Source organism: Chanodichthys erythropterus, chromosome 10 (genome assembly GCF_024489055.1).
Source record: "Chanodichthys erythropterus isolate Z2021 chromosome 10, ASM2448905v1, whole genome shotgun sequence".
Lineage (NCBI taxonomy): Eukaryota > Metazoa > Chordata > Actinopteri > Cypriniformes > Xenocyprididae > Chanodichthys > Chanodichthys erythropterus.
The window spans coordinates 56495361-56513754 of NC_090230.1; the positions used below are offsets into that span (position 1 = coordinate 56495361).

Sequence of the window (18394 nt, forward strand, 5' to 3'; positions counted from 1 at the left end):
GTTCAATCAACTCTGCGTGAGAGATGTGTGGTTAAAACTTAATGTTGTAGATAGATCTACCTGTGTTGAAATTTATGTCATACTTTGCCCTCAGGATGTCTGTGAAAGAGTAATTAAAGACTGAATTACCCACAAATCCCTCTTAAAGATTCTTCTCTTCCCTTCTTTAATGGCTTTTTGTTTTTTGTTTAGCATAATGTATGATCTGTCTCTGATTTATTGTCTATTGTTACCAGACTAAATCCAGATATTTAAAGAGTTAGCTCATCCAAAAAAAAAAAAAAAAAAAAAAAAATCTGTCATCATTTACTCACCCTCATGTCGTTCCAAGCCTGTAAGACTTTCATTTATCTTCAAAACACAAATGAAGATATTTTAATGAAATCTGAAATCTCCATTGACAGCATGCAACTACAACTTTGATGCTTCAAAAAGTTCATACTAATCTAATCCATATGAATTGAGTGATTTAGTCCAAATTTTCTGAAAAGACACAATTACTTTATATGATGAACTGATTTAATTTAGGCTTTTATTCACATATAGACATCCATCATTCACCAACACACATTTCAGATATGCTAAACGGAAGCTCAAGTAGCTATGCTTGCTTGACGTGCAAGTTCATTCTCGTGTGTTACACAGCACATCTGAGCTTCCGCAAGAACCAATGAGGTTCATACTCATGTGTTGCGCAGCACATTTGAGCTTCTTCAAGAACCAATGAGGTTTATTCTCGTGCATCAAACAAGTACGGTTGAGCTTCTCTTTATATTCCTCCCAGACCAAACTCGATTTACAAATGTTGCAAATCTCAATAGGCCAAGATATAGTGAAAGTCATGGTGAGAGACCTGTGCTCACCTTTCTATTCCCTTAGCTCACGCCTTTTGGATCAATCCAGAATCCACATGACAGGAGCATTCGATCCATCTTAGAGTTCAGCAAGCACACCTTACATCCCAGGCCTTGATAAAAACATGACTTTCACCCTTATAAACCAGAAAGCAGGCTTCCTCAATTCCTTCACACCACAGTTTTAGCTTGTATTCTATCGATCAGTTTCATGCCAAAAGGTGTGGAGCAGCCTATACGGAACAAAAAAGTAATTTTAACTTTTTTCATAATATTGTATTCTGCTTTTATTAAAAATTAATAAACTAGAAATTTTCTGTAGAATTTGTCACCTGGATGCTAAGATGGGAGGTTTCCAGGGCATTGCAGTGCAGTTGGTAGAGTGTCCATGGTCATTGCTAGGTGCTTGAAAATTCTTTCTTTTCTTTCTTTCTTTTCTTTTTTTTTTGCCCCAATTTTTGCCCAATTGACCAAAGACTGCATCATGTTTGCTACCTCACTGAGCAGTTGTTATCAGGATTTGTGAAGTGAAATAAAACTAGTTAAGACTATGTCAGTAATGATTAGAGGAGTAATCTCTGTTTAGGTGAGAGCACTGCCAAAAAAAAAAAAAGATTTAGTTCAATCGAAAATGAAATTTCTGTCACTTAATCACTCTCATGTAATTCCAAACCCATTACACCTTCATTCATCTTCGGAACACAAATTAAGATATTTTTGATGAAATCCGATAGGTATCTGAACTACACATAGGCAGCAACGTCATCGCACCTTTCAAGGCTCAGAAAGGTAGCAAAGACATTGTTAGATATATTATTACATTGTTAAATAGCAATTTCTTCTCTTCCCTGTCATTCTCCTACACTTTTTTACGTTGTAGACACAGTGTAGCGCTTCCAGGTTCTACGTCAGAATGCCAGCTCAGTATTGGTCGATGCTGTACATGTGAGCACCATGAAGCATTCATGCGCTGCTGACGCAGGAGCTGGTCAATAATGAAAACCTGGAAGGGTTGCACTGTATCTACAACGTAAACAGCGTAGGAGAATGACAGGAAAGTGAAGAAATTTTTGTTTTGTTTTTGCAGACAAAAGTATTCTTGTCGTTTCATAACATCAAGGTTGAACCACTGTAGTCTTGTGGAATATTTTAACATGTTTGCTAACTTTCTGGGCCTTGAAAGGGGCAATGACGTTGCTGCCTTTCTGTGAAGTTCAGATACCTCTCGGATTTCATCAAAAATATCTTAATGGTGTTCTGAAGATGAACGAATGTCTGATGGGTTTGGAACAACATGAGGGTGAGTACTTAATGACAGAAATTTCATTTTTGGGTGAACTAACCCTTTAATACATTCCCTTTCTTAGCATATCACTTGTCTACTTAGACAGTTGTGATTTACCAAATCACATATTGAAAATAAATCTCAGATTTTATGTTTTACAAATTTGTGCAACAGGGAGTAGGAAGTAAAAGTCATTGTGTAAATTGTGTGCAGTGACTGCTTTCAATTGAAACTATACTTGTGCTTTTAGATTTCATTTACAGTTCATGAACTGTATCTGTTTTAGTTTGAGTATGTCATTTTTTGGGATTTTTTCAAAAGGGAGGATGCTGGCTAACAGTAGCCTGACTTCGTCATACTCATATTCTAGGCAGAATGTGAGTATGATACTGCTCCATTGCACTTGAATTATGGGGCGTGTCTTAACCGAACCAGTAAAAAAAAACAAAAAACCTCTGCACTCAACTGGATAGACCTACAACCAATCAGAGCAACTTTTGCTGAATCCCGTTGGAAGGACGGCAAACACATCTTTCCCATCGACAAATGCCTTGATTGCGGTTCTTTGTTCGTCTTTTAAAATTAATGCGCTGTCGATTTCTTTTATTACAGATGTGATAGCGGAATCTAAACATCTTACTTCTCCAGCTGCAGTCATCGTTGGTGAAAACCAAGCGCTCTTTGATGACGTGGGTGGTTGCGTAACCGCAGATAGCCTGTCCATCATCGATTAAAGCCCGCCCTGGCAATTCGATTGGCTCGGCTTTCTGGGAGCCGAGCATAATTACTCCACAATGGATCGAGTCCAGACCGAACTTCCCGTCCAAAAAATGTGGGCGGGGTACGGGCTGGCACCCAGGCTAGGCTAACAGGTTAATAATTACTTGACAAAGATAAAAAATAAATATTTAATTAAAAGATTACCTAAGTAACAAGTTACTAGTTACTTCAGATCTGATTCAGAACTAGCAAGATTATGATGATGAAGTCAATGAAGTATGTATTATAATAGGGATGTTTTCTCCCCATTACAGTATGTCCACAAATCTTGCTGTACTTTTTAAAACCATTAACAAACATTATTTTTGCATCCTCTACAAGCTCTACAAATTATTAACATTCTGCTCTGTAAAACTGCAAATGTGTAGTTGTTGTCTTAAAGAGCTAAATGTTATCTGACCATTGTTATAACGTTCAGCAACTAAATGTAATTTACAGTGTGGTCATCATAAGGATGACAAAGAATAAACAGTCAATCAAATAAAAACACTGAGTTCACTCTGTAGCTCTGCACTCACAGAAATTGCAATTCTCTGTATAAATAAATGCTTATAGTTATGCAATACAGCCAAGAGTGACCATTTTAAGCCAGGATATGAAACAAACTGCATGCATTCCCTCTTCCTCTCTCTGTAGCTGTAAACCATGTTCAGAGGGATCAATACTCTCTCCGATAGAGCAGCTAATGCACTGTGAGCTGATTTTGCTCAACATGACAGCAGCAGCTCTGCTTGTGTGGGGTGTTTATTACTGACCAAACAGGAAGAACGAGGAAAAGGGTTATTCAGATATTCTTGGCTTTCTGACAGTAATGGCTGAAATGTTAGACAATCAGGGTAAACAAATATAACAGAGCTGTTCGGCTATTATAATATTTACATACCTTGTAATCAATGTCATTTCCGCATGGTTGGTAATTGCTTCGAAAAAAGCATTTAAATAACATTATTCAGAACTAAGTTATTCTGTGAAATGACCTTCTTGTACCTTAAGCATCAGTCTTTTGCAGTGAATGATATAAGCGATACCTAATCTATGCCTCTTGGATTTCTCTTAAAGAAAGACTAATCCCCACCTCAAACCATCAAAATGCTAATATCCTTTCTGTTTGAAATGCTAGGAGCTTTCGCACTCTCTAATTTTCCTATTCTGAAAAAGACCTTTCTGAGTAACATGAGAGAGCAAGAGAGATCAATAACTCACTGAAGCTCATTATTTATTATCCTACAGACTGAAGGCAGCTGAGGAGAGGTGGTGTAAGGATTAGCTAGCATGGCTATCCCTGCCAAACATAGTCAATAGATGCACAAAAGTGGCCCCAGAAATAAACTCCATTATCCCTCCCTATTAGCATGCTATTAGCAATTATAGATTTTGCTGAGTTGCATCCCTCTGGGTTGAATGCAAACATGCCAGCCTCCTTGTCTGAATTCAATCATAATATGTGTGGCAGAACGTGATCACAGAAGTGGCCTGAAACACCCTAAAGTCAACAGAGCTTTCTGGCAAAAATATCAATATTAATGATCTCAATTTTTTTATTGAGGCATGCCATCATTTCAAAATTGGATCCCCAGAATGGCCAGAGTCACATCATGTACTGTTCCATTCCATGAAATGGTTGTTAATAAATAGGCGACTATGCAACCGGCTTGACTTTGAGAGCAATGACAATCCGAGTCAGCGGATCAATAACCTAATTCTAAGTTTTTTAGACAGGCCTTCTCCAATATGTGTGAAATGTAATTGTCAATTGCACTCTGGTGAGCCAGAGCTCAGCTGGAGTGGGCATATTAAGTCAAACACCTGTCACTTGGGGAGGCTTTGTACTCAAAAGAGGGAGGTTATTATGCAGCATGACTGAGTCAAAGGGACAGGAGGACCATGAGACATGATCAGGGTCTCTTTTTCTCAGAGGAAGAACTGTCAGTGTCTATTGAATCAACTTGTAATATGTGCCAGTGACTGAATTTAAGGTTCCTTTGTGCTGAAGTGCCCTTTACTTTCAGAATATGTCTGCACTTTAGCCACGTGTCTTCCGGAAGCAAGACTGCTCAATAAATTCATAGCATGCTTCGGACCCACTGGTCGTTACAGCAACAATTAATTTGAAGGCAGACTTAGTAGTTCACTCTACTGTAATGTCCAACACAGGAAGAGAGGTTGCTGATGAATATCATTGTGATGTTGGATCAGGAGTTGCCCATCAAGGTGAAAGGAGCCACAGCAGTTGCACTCAGTGATGCAAGAGAGTTGTCTGTCTCTGTCAGCACAAATCGATGGACTCTGTCAGAGCGAAAAGTGCACACACACCGATTTCCAGGTTGGTGGTGTAATTGTGTTGAATTAGGAGGATGTTGTTTGTGATCCCTGGACTGTGTGAAATGAAATCTGAAATGAAACTCAAAATGGCACCTATAAAAGAAGACATTGTTCAATTACTGACCATACGCAATGACTTGAAAAAAAAAAATTGTATTTATTTCACTTCTGCAAACTATGCCTCTGTTCCAAATGGTGACCTCGGCTCTTGTGGTCCACAGTTGACTCCACACTGGAATGACGTAACGTTACATGGGCTGTAGGGGATCACCGTGAAGTCCGCACCAGTGCTATCTTCACAAAAGGTTGCACTGTGGGTGCATCAAATGTGTAAGAGGCACTGCTGGGCATTCTTTTGAACCATAAATTGTTAACTGGGACACCCAGTGATCTTGATGACCTCACAGACACATAAAAACAAAGGCCACAAGATTGCGGGTCCACATCAAGTGCATCTTTTAGGTCCTGACCTTTGTCTGAGGCATAATTTGACCAACTCTTTCAAATGTTTCACTGAAGTTTTATCAACTCTTAGTTAAAACCACAAGAAGGACTTTTTTATCTGAAAACAAATGGTCCTTTCCTCCATCTCATAAGGTTAAAAAACTTTTTCAGAGTAAAGGAAAGTGACCAACCACCTAAGTGTAATAATCTCCCTATGTGTAATTTAGGTATCTGGCAGGGAAAGACGATGTGAGCATGGACTGGCTTTAATTGATTGTATGACTAATGAGCACTGAGAGGAGAAGGAAGCTGGGAATAGAATCCTAATGACTCTGTCAGAGTAGCGATGAGAGGAGCACCTCGCCAGGGTCCTGCCTTACAGCTCACACAAGGCCCCTGGGCAAATTTCCAATGGTTTCAGCTAGCTGTAGGACACCAGCCTCTGGCGTGTGCATATAAAGGTGTGAAAACAGAGAGTTCACCAAAAAGATTCTAATACATACTAATACAGATGACACCAGAGTGTCCACACTGTCACCTAACATTCTATCAACAACAATTACTAATTTGCTTCGTAGCACACTTGTTCTCAACTGAGAGGTTGCAGCCCAGGAACAGGTTGTAGAGTGGATAGGGTGGCATGAAAGGTCATGTTTCCAATCAAACTCTACAAAATTGTTGAGCAAATTCTTCTGTCACTTGAGGGAAACTTGCCAAAGTAGGGGCCAACATGGACAGGTTGCGTGACACACTCTCATCTTCAAAAACCTTGAGCAAACCTATGGAAGGTCAAAGAAAATAAAACCCAGACTGCAACTATGGGTTTGCTTGCACAAAAGCAAGCAAACCCATAGTTTTTGCTGACCACGATGTTGGGTCACCACATCATTGGTCACTCTGTGGTGGATTCTGGCCTTTCTGATCATCTGAAAGAAATAACTACATCGCCAGAAAAAATGAGCAAGTGTTGAGGTTTCACGGTTGACATCAGCCAGGCCCTTGGACAGAAATGATCTGAGAAGGACAGAGACACTGTGGTATTTTAGTTTGAAGGACTCTCTGAAGCAAATGATTCCTTTGCGAGCAGGCAGAAAAATGCCCTGGCTTAAGGCCTAACCACCTGTCTCTTGATATTCTCTTCTCTTTCTTTTATTTCTGAATTTCAATCTCCTGGTCTTTCTCATCTTCTCATTGAAGCCCAAGAGATCCTCACATTTTGACTTTTCCACATTTCTTGCTTGGTGTGACACATCAGAAAAGCATAGTAAACAGTTGGCTGCAGTTTCGGTAGTTTGTCTGAGGAACAGATGTTGCTTTTGCGCAGTGGTGGCAGAGGCAAACCCCCGGTACTACCACAGGGCATTCCGGCCATCAGTTGCCAGCTGGAACCTTTGAACCCGAACTATCTGAATGGCTGACTCTGTCAAACATCTGTTTCCCTCCCAAGCATTTTTATTTATAGACCTTGCAACATTGACAAATTAACATTTTTCACCTGTGGCCATGGGTGATATGGTAAGCATAAATACTATCCAATCACAACAATGAGGTGCCATGGACAGGTGGACCATTTAAAGTTGTTTAGCTTTTTCATTGGACAGTCGGTTGGGTGATAATAACTGTGATCCATGGATCTTCCAAAAGTCTTTGGAGATTGAAGATGCTGCATTCGTCTCTGATTCTGAGGGGAGAAAGAGAAACAGAGTGTCCTATACCATTAGCCCAGGCTCTGCATGACAGATGTCCTCTTTCGGCCAGTAAACCAATAGAAAAAGGATAATTACATCACAAGTCACAGATCACTGAGTCACTGTCAAGAGACCCTGTACTGCTCCTGCTTAGCTAAGACTTTCTAAAGACCAAGGCGTTTTGAGCCCACAAACATTAGCAAGAGGAATATCTGCAGAACTTAAAAAAAAAAAAAAAAAAAGTAAAAGAGATTTATGACTTTACTTGATGGTATCAAACTTCTTTTTATAGTCCACCCGGTGACTACCTAGGTACTTTCTAGTTATTTAGGTCTTACTGCTTTAAAGGGAAAACACACGATAAATTCAGTACAAACACACACACTAACCTCTTACAGAGGGTAAAAGCATCATATGTGCATTCCGTTGTAGGGTGTCTGCTTATTTAGTCTCCCTGTAATGTCCCAATTGGCTCAGTGCGGTTAGCACACAGAGTGGCCAGGGTAAGGACCGGGCCCAAAGCAGGAAGGGTCTATTCATGGGTGCTGCATTTTAAGGTTCTTGTGGGGGGGAAAAAAACGTAAATAGAGTGTTTTTAGCTCCCATATAGAGCTCGGTTTATAGCTAGCCGAGTCTCTCTTATATAATAACTGATTTAGAATATGAACTACATATTTAGTGCGGAGTGGGATTATGGGTAAATACCAGCAGCATGCTGTTTGCAGTGGGGCTTTCTACTTGCATTTTCACAAGGGCTGATACATGTCATGCAGATGAGTAATGGCAGAACAGAATGGTGTAAAATCGCACCTAATAATCTATATCACAGCCTATAAACCAATTCTGTTGATGGCCTGCGTATTCACATTGGATAATATAGTAATAAAGAACTTGTTTAATGGCATTGACAGATGAATATTCATTGCATAGGTCCATCTGCACAATTTTATCATAAAATTGTTAAAGGTGCCATATGCATGATAAACTCTTTATGCTGCATGCTTTAAAATGCAGCTGTGCTAACTTGGCATGAGGAACACAATGGGTCCCTAATTACACTGCAAAAAGAGGGTGGCCCAGTATAAATGAACATTGAGTGCTTTATACATTCTTTAAGTATCTAAGAGTGTGTTTCTGTGTTATTGTTTTGTTTGTCAGTTTTACCATATGACTTTGGTCTCTCTCTCTCTCTCTCTGTAATATTAATAAGCAGTGAGTAGTTTAGTATTAATTAAATTTCATTATTTTAATGAGGCTTTTTTTTTTTCCATTTTGATGTCAAGACAGTTGCATCAAGCTTTTTTTTTTTTTTTTTTTTTTTTTTTAACATTTTATGAAATGTATTTCTAATGTACTTTTTAAATATACTTGCCCTTTTTCCAACTGATCTATGTACATTTTCTTCTGCCTCCATCTAAACACATCTGCACATTTTCAGTGAACACAGGTGCCAGCCCAGTAAACGGGATGTGTTGTAGCGTAGTGCTAAAGCACTGACCCAGTATTGATCATTAATCTGTTTTTTTTTATTTATTTATTTAAATAAATAACACCAGCACAGCAGCACAAAGATCACAGCCCCACAGGCTTTGACAGGACTGACATTGTATTTGGCATACGATTAGGGGTGATGTGATAGGTTTAAATGTCATGGCTATTGGCTGTATGTGTGCATGGCTGTGTGCCATGTGCGCTGTAGCATGGGTGCTAATCTGAGAGATCTCTGATACGACTGGATTGATGGAGGGAATTAGTGTCAGGAGGGGTCTTGAATGCAGACTTTAATTACAGGATATGACCTCAGAGTTTGCGTGAGTGTGTCAGTAGGAACACTGGAGGCTTTGTGGAAAATTGATTGAGATTTTATCTTTGGATGTTCAGTCACATTTAGGTCTGAGCATGATATATCTGTGATAATTTTGCTGGAAATAAAAAATTTAGCATTTTAATGATTTGAATGCAAGCTTTTTGTTTGCTCATTAAGATTCTTAAATGCTGCATTCTGACTTCATGATTATGATTATGACTTTGACTATGAGCCACGATGCTTTAAGAGAGTATCTGGCTTAAACTGATTTGAAGTAGTAAAAATGGCATTAAGGTTGGTAAGATCAAACCATTTAGATGAATCTTTGTGTGATATTTTTTATACATTTCTGCACATCTAAAAATACTTGCATTTTTCTTCTTGTGTTTCAATAGCGATACAAGCAAAATATGCATTGAACATTTTAAACTTTTTTAAAGTGTAATGTTCTCCTGTAATCCTGTAAAGATGTAATAATCTCCTAACAAGGTCACATCTTAAGGTCTGGGTAGATTAGATGGTAAGCAACAATCAGTTCTCAATTATCAATATGTTGGATGCAGAAGAAATGGGCAGGAATAAAGAGTATCTCTGAAACGACAAGGCTTATGGGTTGCTCACGGTCAGCATTGGTAAGAATTTACCAACAGTGGTCCGAAAAGGGACAATCCACAAACCGGTGAAAGGGTGTTGGGCGCCCAAGGCTATAACTAGTCTAGTTTAATGATCCATAAGAGAACGCACTTACATTATGAGACAAATTGGTGTTTTTTGACATATTTTCCGATCCGTACTGAACAAATGTCATTTCCATCACATGTAAATATTTGATTATTATTTAAAATTTTATTATGATATACATAATTTCTTAACAGTGTAAGACCACTTTCACACATAGTTTTACCAATTTATACCTATATTGCAATTACCATAGATTTGTAGCCACTCAATCTATGAATTGCACCTTGTAAGCATAAATGTCATTCCCACCTCTCCTTTGTCATTTCCACCCAAGAAGGTAATGTGGTGGAAATGACGGTGGTGGAAATGACAATCCTACAGTATTTTGTAAAAAAATCCAAGCTAGTATTACAGATTAGCTATGAATTGGTAGCATGCATTGCATGCATGCAAAATACATCTATTTGTGTTAAAAAATCAATTTATTTACAAACTCATTTGATGTTACCCCATGTTTGGAAATTACATACAATAAAAATATTTTCATTTCAAGCAATATTTACCTTGAGTTTTCTTTTCCAAGTTGCTGAAGAAATTTAAAATCTCCATGTCAGACATGTGCTGTGATGTCATTGTTCATCTCCATAGAAACTACCCAAACAATCTTTCAAAAAAAACTTTTTAAAGGGACATTACAGCGTTGTGGTGGAAATGACGGCAATACTGTGGGACAACTACATTTTGTATATAAAATAACATTAATAGTTGTCTGAGCTTAAAAACCTCAATTATGTTTTGATTCTTTTACTGATACTTTATTCAGTCATATAAAAAAAAAAAAAAATAGATAAATCATTTTTTTACACTTCTTTTTCATTATTGAAGATCAGAAGTCTGGGTGTGGGACAAGCACACAACAGCAATATTTGCATGTATAATGATGTTTAAAAAGGTAAAAAGTTCCTAAAGTACTTGCATTATAAATTTAACTATGAAAGTGTGGATTTTTTCAAAATTAAATGTTTTTTATAAAATATGATCAAAGGACATGAAAGTGCCCATAGTCTAAGAATTGCCCTGATGCGGATGTAAATTTGACCCGTGCCAACGACCTAAACATTGTTGCAGACAAGGTACACCCCTTCATGACAATGGTGTTCCCTGGGGGAAGTGACCTCTTTCAGCAAGATAATGCACCCTGTCACACTGCACACATTGTTCAGGAATGGTTTGAGGGACATGATGAAGAGTTCAAGGTGTTGCCCTGGCCTCCAAATTCCCCGGATCTTAATCCAAGTTGAGCATCTGTGGGATGTGCTGGACCAACAAGTTCAATCCATGGTGGCTCCACATAACATAAGGATCTGCTGCTAATGTCTTTCTGCCAGAAACCACAGGACACCTTCAGGGCTCTTGTAGAATCTTGACTGGTCAGTGCTGTTTTGGCAGCACATGGAGGACCAACAGCATAAGTGATTTGCCAGTATAACACTTGTTAAAGTTGGTCTAAAAATGTTACTTCATACATGTAATGGTGAGCTATTCAAGGTAAATGCTTTATGTATCATCTTTGCAACTCTAGGGAGACAACTTACACTGCTAGAAAGCATTGATATGCTACATGAAGATTTTCATAGTTCACTGCCACTGCCACTGGCACTGCTATTTGTATTCAACATGTAGTAGACCAATCTCCATATCCTTTAGGCCACATTGATTCAAATATGTGAAAGTGTTGGCAAATTGAGAGATTTTTTATGAAGGGTACGTAATAATAAAATAATAATAATAATAATAATAATAATATATATATATATTTTTGTGATTTCTGTTCATCTGTCAGTCAAGGGTTTGGTGGGATTTTCCTGGCTGGTACTATTTTGTGATACTTCATACCTTCTTTGCAAGTATTCAGTTCAGGCCTTCCAATTTAAATGCAAATTTTACAGGACATCAGAAGGAACCTGAGACGTTTGCAAAAACTCATTCAGCACCAACGATAAATTATATATTTTAATTAACCAGTGAGAGAAATGCGTCTATTCAGCAGCAATGGCCATAAATCAGAAATGAATAAATAAATAAGACAGGAGATAAAGGCGAGCAAAATGGGTCTCATTGAGCAACATTAATATAAAATCTGCAGTGCCATGGGATGTCATTAAAAGAAGGATCCTGAGCTGTCAGATATCAAATGTATTGTTCGCGAGTTTGATGGGCTAAATGCTACTTACAGCCGCCAGAAAAAGGAGGAATTCTGAAGAACTGACAGAGAGATACAATTTTAATTTCACTCCTGTCAGTCCATTTTTTTTTTTTTTTTTCCTTTTTTTTTTTTTCCATTTATTCCTCTGGAATAAATATAAAGTGTCAGTCAACAGACTACAATATTTCTCTGCTTTACTCAAGAATCTCAACGGAAGAGAGGAAAGGTTTGGTTTTTTAAGCACCGATAATTGAAAAACCGAAAAGTACACTTCAAAATACTGAAAGCCATTTTGGAACTACTCTTAATTTAGACATACTTACTAAGCTGAATGTGAAAGATTTATCAACTGTTTTCTGTAATGACATTACTTATGCGACTCCATAAGTAGTGCTGTGCAGCAATATTTGAGTAATATCTGGACATATGCTTGTTTCCAAAAAGAGTTTATTGTCATCCATACAGTATGTAAATTACCTCATACAATGTTTATGATGGATTTTTGATTACCGACACGGAAACAAACAAACGCAAATATGTTATTCAGCGAGAATGTACAATAATTTAACTTTAGTCTATGACATTGATCAAAGAAAATAGTTTGCTCTCTCATCTTCACACTTATGTGTATGTGAACCTTGTGTTTAGTGAGTGACAAATGCTGGGTAAATACAGCATGTTGATAAAAAACATTCTAAGTATGCAGACCCATGAATCAGAACATAATAAGTAGCTGACAAAAAGCTAAATATCCACAATGTTAAACACCCACATCAATAAAAGCAAATATTAAATGCACATCACTCCCACTCACGTCTTTGACGCCAGCCAAGATGAGCACGTTCTTGCCAGCAAAAACAATCAAGAACTTTTGCTACAAGTGAGCTAGGTTCTCCACAATTAGCAAGACGGTGTTGTGATTACAATGTTAAATATATAAATATAGTGTGTATACATTTCCTTTAGCAAGTCAACCATCCTGATAATGGGGTGTGTTATAATTTCCTGTTTAACTTTAATGAATAACTACCGTTGGGATCATGGGAGACAATTAAACAAGTGAGAGTAGAAAAAAAAAAAAATAAAGACAAAGAAAAAAAAAAAAGAGAGAAACTTCTGCTTGTATTCCATCCATGGCATTATGTGTGCATTCATCCAGGATTTTTTTTTTTTTTTTATGGTTTATGAATATTCCCAGTCTCACTCTGATGAATGCCTCTCTTTGTGTTTGTTTTAACTATGGACTCTTTTTAATGTTTTAATGCTGGTGTGCTTAGGGAGACAAATTGATATCCTGACCCTACAATGTGTTGTTTTTGGTCTGGATTTCAAATGTTTCACTGTGAATTATTCCCATAGGAAAAAAAAAATCACTAAAGGGATCCTGTTAATATCTCAATTATTTCTTCTGGACATAAATTAGATTACATTGAGATCAAATTTTGGTTAAGTCTCTTGCTTCTCAGATTTTCTGGGACTCAAATTTCCCAGTAATCTCACATATGTTGCCTCTACAGTTTCAGAAGTGGTCTTAGCAATGTCTCAAACTGGTAAAAATGGTAATTATTATTAATTATGTTTGCTTCTGTTTCTGTTTGGTTCCACTTGTTGCATAAATTACACACTGTACCTTTAAATGAAACTGGAACTCTGTTAAAGTTGCTATAAGTGTTTTCATCAAACTTGCACTATTTTGCTTACTTCAACCATATGGCCCTCTTTCCAATACTCTGCCATTCAAAGACATACTAGCAACCAATATCTCTCAAAAACCCATGAACACTCAAAATGATTGATGGGCCTAGAGTATTTCTGATTGGTTAAAGTGTACAGTTTTGCTGTTCACCGAGTCTAGGGCTGTCACAGAGACAGTTATGATTGATCAGGATACCTGTTTCAGTGGTATCTGTCAGGTAGTGGGAAAATATTATGTGTTGTTTTTCCCCCAAAAAAAGTCTTACGGCATTTTTAAAGGTGAGTGGGTTTTTTGCACCACTGACACTAAATGGAATTGAAGGCTGTTTGTTTAAATGGTCCAGCTAAGTCAGCCTTAACAACAGTAGCTCAACCAATGGTGTGAGTTTGGAGCAAGACTAGCTGTCAGGTCTTGGAGGTTAACTCCAAGACTAGAAATGTGCGTGTCAGATAAGGGAGACATTCGAAATGAGTACTTTTGGGGGTACTCTAGGTACAGGTTTGGGAAACACTGTCCTGAGTTATATGAAATAGCAATCAATGATCATACAACATTTTCCCTGGTTTAAAAACAATAAAAAACAAAATAGAGCTTGTATATGGGTAGAGAGAGGGGGAAAAAATAGAGACAAAAAAAAAAAAGAGAAATAGAAGGCCAGATGAAGAGAGACTGAGAATGTCTTTATGATGGTCAATCCTGGATCCAAACTGTCTGGCATTGTCTTTCCTTCCTACTATTTCTCATCTAGGACTGTCTATCCCACAGCCAGTTGACCAAAGAGAATATCAGTCCCAGAGGACATTGATTCCACTAATGAGATGGTATGAAGTAGGGGGGAGAGAGAGAGAGAGACAGAGATAGAGAGAAGTGGGGCGGGGAATCAGAAGGCAGAGACATTGGAAGAAAGAAAACAAGAGAGAGAGAGGGAGAGAGAGGGAGGGAGGGAAGGAGGAAACTGTCCTCCTCATGCTGTCTTGGCATCGGTGCCACCCAGTTTCTCTCGGGCAGGCCAGAAGCCTCACGATCTACCTCTGTGTGTGTCTCTGCAGATGGCCAACATTGTGACGTCCTTCTGCTGTGTGGTGCTTGCAGCCGTGGTGGTGGTTTATGCCCAAAGGCGCAGCCAGCAAGGTAAGTCCACATTTTGAATACTTCCTCCATCTGTTGCGAGTCTCCGGTGTGTGTGTGTGTGTGTGTGTGTGCAACAATTTCTTACCAAAATCAGCTACATCTTTTGTAGATTAGGGTTCAGTTTGTTCTTTTCTGGTTATGTGTCTTGTCCTTCTTTTTAGTTGTCAGTTTCTTTACGTCCCTCCTTCAGTCTATCTGTCGGAGTCGAACAGAGAAGTCACATTGTGAGCAGAGGGTTAGTATCACCTGACTGTGGGGAGGGGTGTGTGTATGTGTGTGTGAATGCTGTTTAACGCATGGCCTGGCTGCCCGGAGACACAGAGACTAGCCTGTCACAGGGTCAAAAACTAGAGCTCCAGAACAAAGCAATCCTCGGAGTGTGTATGAATGTGTCTGTTTGGACCAGACGTGTTATCTTGCTGACTTTGATGGGTTCTCTCATGCTTGGGTGAATAAGCAGTTATGTTGTTTCTGCATTTCAATTCAGTGTCATTTTGCAAGACAGCAGGGTGGAAGTGCTACCGAGGCATCCTTGTTTCATTGGAAGCTACTATAAAGCTATTGTCATTTTTTTCAGTTATTATTCAAGCTGGATGCGACAGCATATTACGCCGTTTCCTAACCAGGTGCAACTTAAGTTTCCATCAACAAGTAATTTGTCTGTCTGCAGTGAAGGCAAAAATGCTACACAACTCCACATAATCACAGCCAATCAGGACATATTTCATGAAAAAAAAATATGGGTTTGATGGAAAGAAAGGCATTTAATACATATTAGGGGTTTGGAAAGAATGACACAGTTTGAAACAAAGAAGGAACAGCTGGATGAACTGCCTACATCAGAGTGTGTTGCAGCAAAAGTGTTTCTCAACTTTTGATCGCATGGCATAGCATCACTTTAGCAGACCCTTGGAGTTTTTCTCTCTATGTCAAGAGCGTATAGTCCCAATTAAATACCTGATCCAGCTAATCAAGATCTTCGGGATAACTTAGAAATGTCCTGGCAGTTCTGTTGGAGTTAAACTCTTCATGGATAATGGCCCTCCAGAAGCTCCATCCTGTTTAAAAAGATGAAACAGAAGTCATGGAATTGGCTTGTCCATGTTGGAAAATTCAGGCACAAAACTTGACTCTAGCTTTCACTCTTAAAAATCAAGGTTCTTTCAGGAGTTCACATTTACAATTGATTAGATAGAGTATAAGAGTATGCGTATTTGGCATGCTATCTGGGGGAGGGCTCCGAGCTCGGAATGTGGGCCGAACCCAGAGCACTCCCCCGTATCTTTGGTTAGGATAGTAACCAGGCAAGTTTGAGGAGACGGGGTGGTGGAGGAATGCCGAAAAAACTGTTAAAAATACTACGTATTTATATGACTCCTCTAATGCTGATTGGGTAGATCATTTGAAGATGTTCCTCCCGAACTTTGTTAATAAAACATAATTTATTGACAATTTCCCCATAAAGGAAGAGAACCTTAAACATCCATGGAACCTTTCATTGTACAAAAGGTTCTTTATAGCAGAAAAAAAAGGTTCTTTAAATTTAAAAAGGCCTTAATAGACTTAAATGTTCTTCACACTAAGAAAATAGTTATTTTAAGAACTGTTCAATGAAAGGTTCTTTGGGGGACCAACAATGGTTCTTCTGTGGCATCACTGCGAAAACCCTGTTTAAGAACATTTATTTTTATAAGTGTTGAGTAAAATAAAATTAGTAATAAAAATACAGGAATACAGTTTTGTCAGACTACCGTAGATGAAACTTCAACTGTTTATTGCTAGGATGAGGCATAGTGGTTAAAGACCTAGGCTAATAACTAAAAGCTTATAGGTTCAAAATATCAACATTCTGCATTTGATCGAGACTCGGGGTGCAATCCTTCCCCGGGAGCGCCACTGTCCTGCAGAATTTAGCTCCTACATTAATTAAACACACCTGAACTAGCTAATCAAGGTCTGTAGGAGATTTATTGCCACATGTGTTTGCTAAACTCTGCAGGATGCTGGCTCTCCAGGAGGAGTTTTGGTCACCCATGATCTAGAACCTCAGCATCAAATTGTTCCAGGGGGCTCATTTGTACTTTACATTGTACTTTAAGTCACTTATTATTAGATTATTTATTGCTAAATGATTACTTACGGAAAAGGGAATCCTGTCCCTATGCCAGCCAAAACTGCAGATGTAGCTTCAGTTGGGAACACTGTTTGAGAGTGATAAAGCATCTTCTTGGATGTCTCATGCTGTTGTCATCCCCCCACACCCCTGTGACGACCCAAATTTTGTTGAAGTGATGCTCTCACTAAAGCTGATTACATCCCTATAGTGCCTAGTCATTGGCGTGTGTTTCTTTGGCAGGGCAGTAGTATTGATACAATGATGTCATAGTGGGATGACATCACTACATCATCCATCAGCAGTGTTGCTTATCTGTTGCCAAACATGTTCTGATTGGTCTGCTGATCGTGTTTAATCTAGACAGCAGTCATCACAAACACAAACCAAGTAATGCCAGCTAAGCTTTTTGCATGCGCGCACACACACACACACACACACACACACACACACACACACACACGCCAGTACACAGACAGACTTATGTACAGATGGATCCAAAAAAAAAAAAAAAAACTGATGCAGAATCAAGAACAGTTTCATTACAATACACAAACATAGAGAAATATGTTAATGTGATAATTATCTTTCTATTCAAACAGTCACAAAAGATTTGTGTTTAATGCATCATTAGGGTAGGTATAATTATTGTCAAATATATTTCAAAATGAACCAAGACAAATGCAAAGAGTTTGTGACTGAATCAAAATGTTTCTCATTGACTAATTATAACCAAACTCGATTTGACATCTTGGAAAGTCTTTATTAGAATTCTGCCATTAATTTACTATTGATAGATGTAATACCATGCCACTTTTTCTCAGCTGTATTTCTTTCTGGAATCTCTGTGTTTATTGTTTAATTTGATTTTTTCCTTTGGCAATGCTTGATACTGCACAATATGTTTGTTCTAGTGACAAACTGTGATTGCATCCTAATTCAGTTGCAAGTGGATCTCTTCTAATGACAGTGCAAATGTGAGTAATTACATTAGAGCATTGTAAAACTTCCCAGTTTTGGTTAGTGTAAGTAGGGTCTGTTGCTAGCCATAAGTCTTGAATGAAGTTGAAGACCAAACAAAGTTCCTAACAAATATTTCAGGTCCATATAGTCCAGTCAATCACAAGGATACGGGTGTAAACCCTGTTTTTTCCAAGAAGTAAGTGTTCCTGCATCAACATCTTTTGTTAGTCCAAGAACAACATTCCAGGATAACAAACATAGTTTAAACCATATCTAAGTGTTCATCAACATCTTTTGTTAGTCCATGAACAACATTCCAGGCTAACAAACATAGTTTTAACCCTATCTATAATCTCATTTCCAAACAATAACAACATAGCCTAAAAGCAGACTGAAATGATAGGGTGAAAATGGCATTCATACT

At 38.3% G+C, this 18394-nt stretch overlaps 1 protein-coding gene across 2 annotated transcripts in view; it reads left to right on the forward strand.

Moving 5' to 3' along the window:
* cntfr (ciliary neurotrophic factor receptor) overlaps window positions 1-18394 on the forward strand; it is a 196495-nt gene that overhangs the window by 56642 nt on the left and 121459 nt on the right. For both annotated transcript variants that reach the window (XM_067395701.1, XM_067395702.1), the window contains exon 2: window positions 14813-14894. In XM_067395701.1, coding sequence (XP_067251802.1) covers window positions 14813-14894 — 82 coding nt within the window. The remainder of the gene's footprint in view (window positions 1-14812; window positions 14895-18394) is intronic.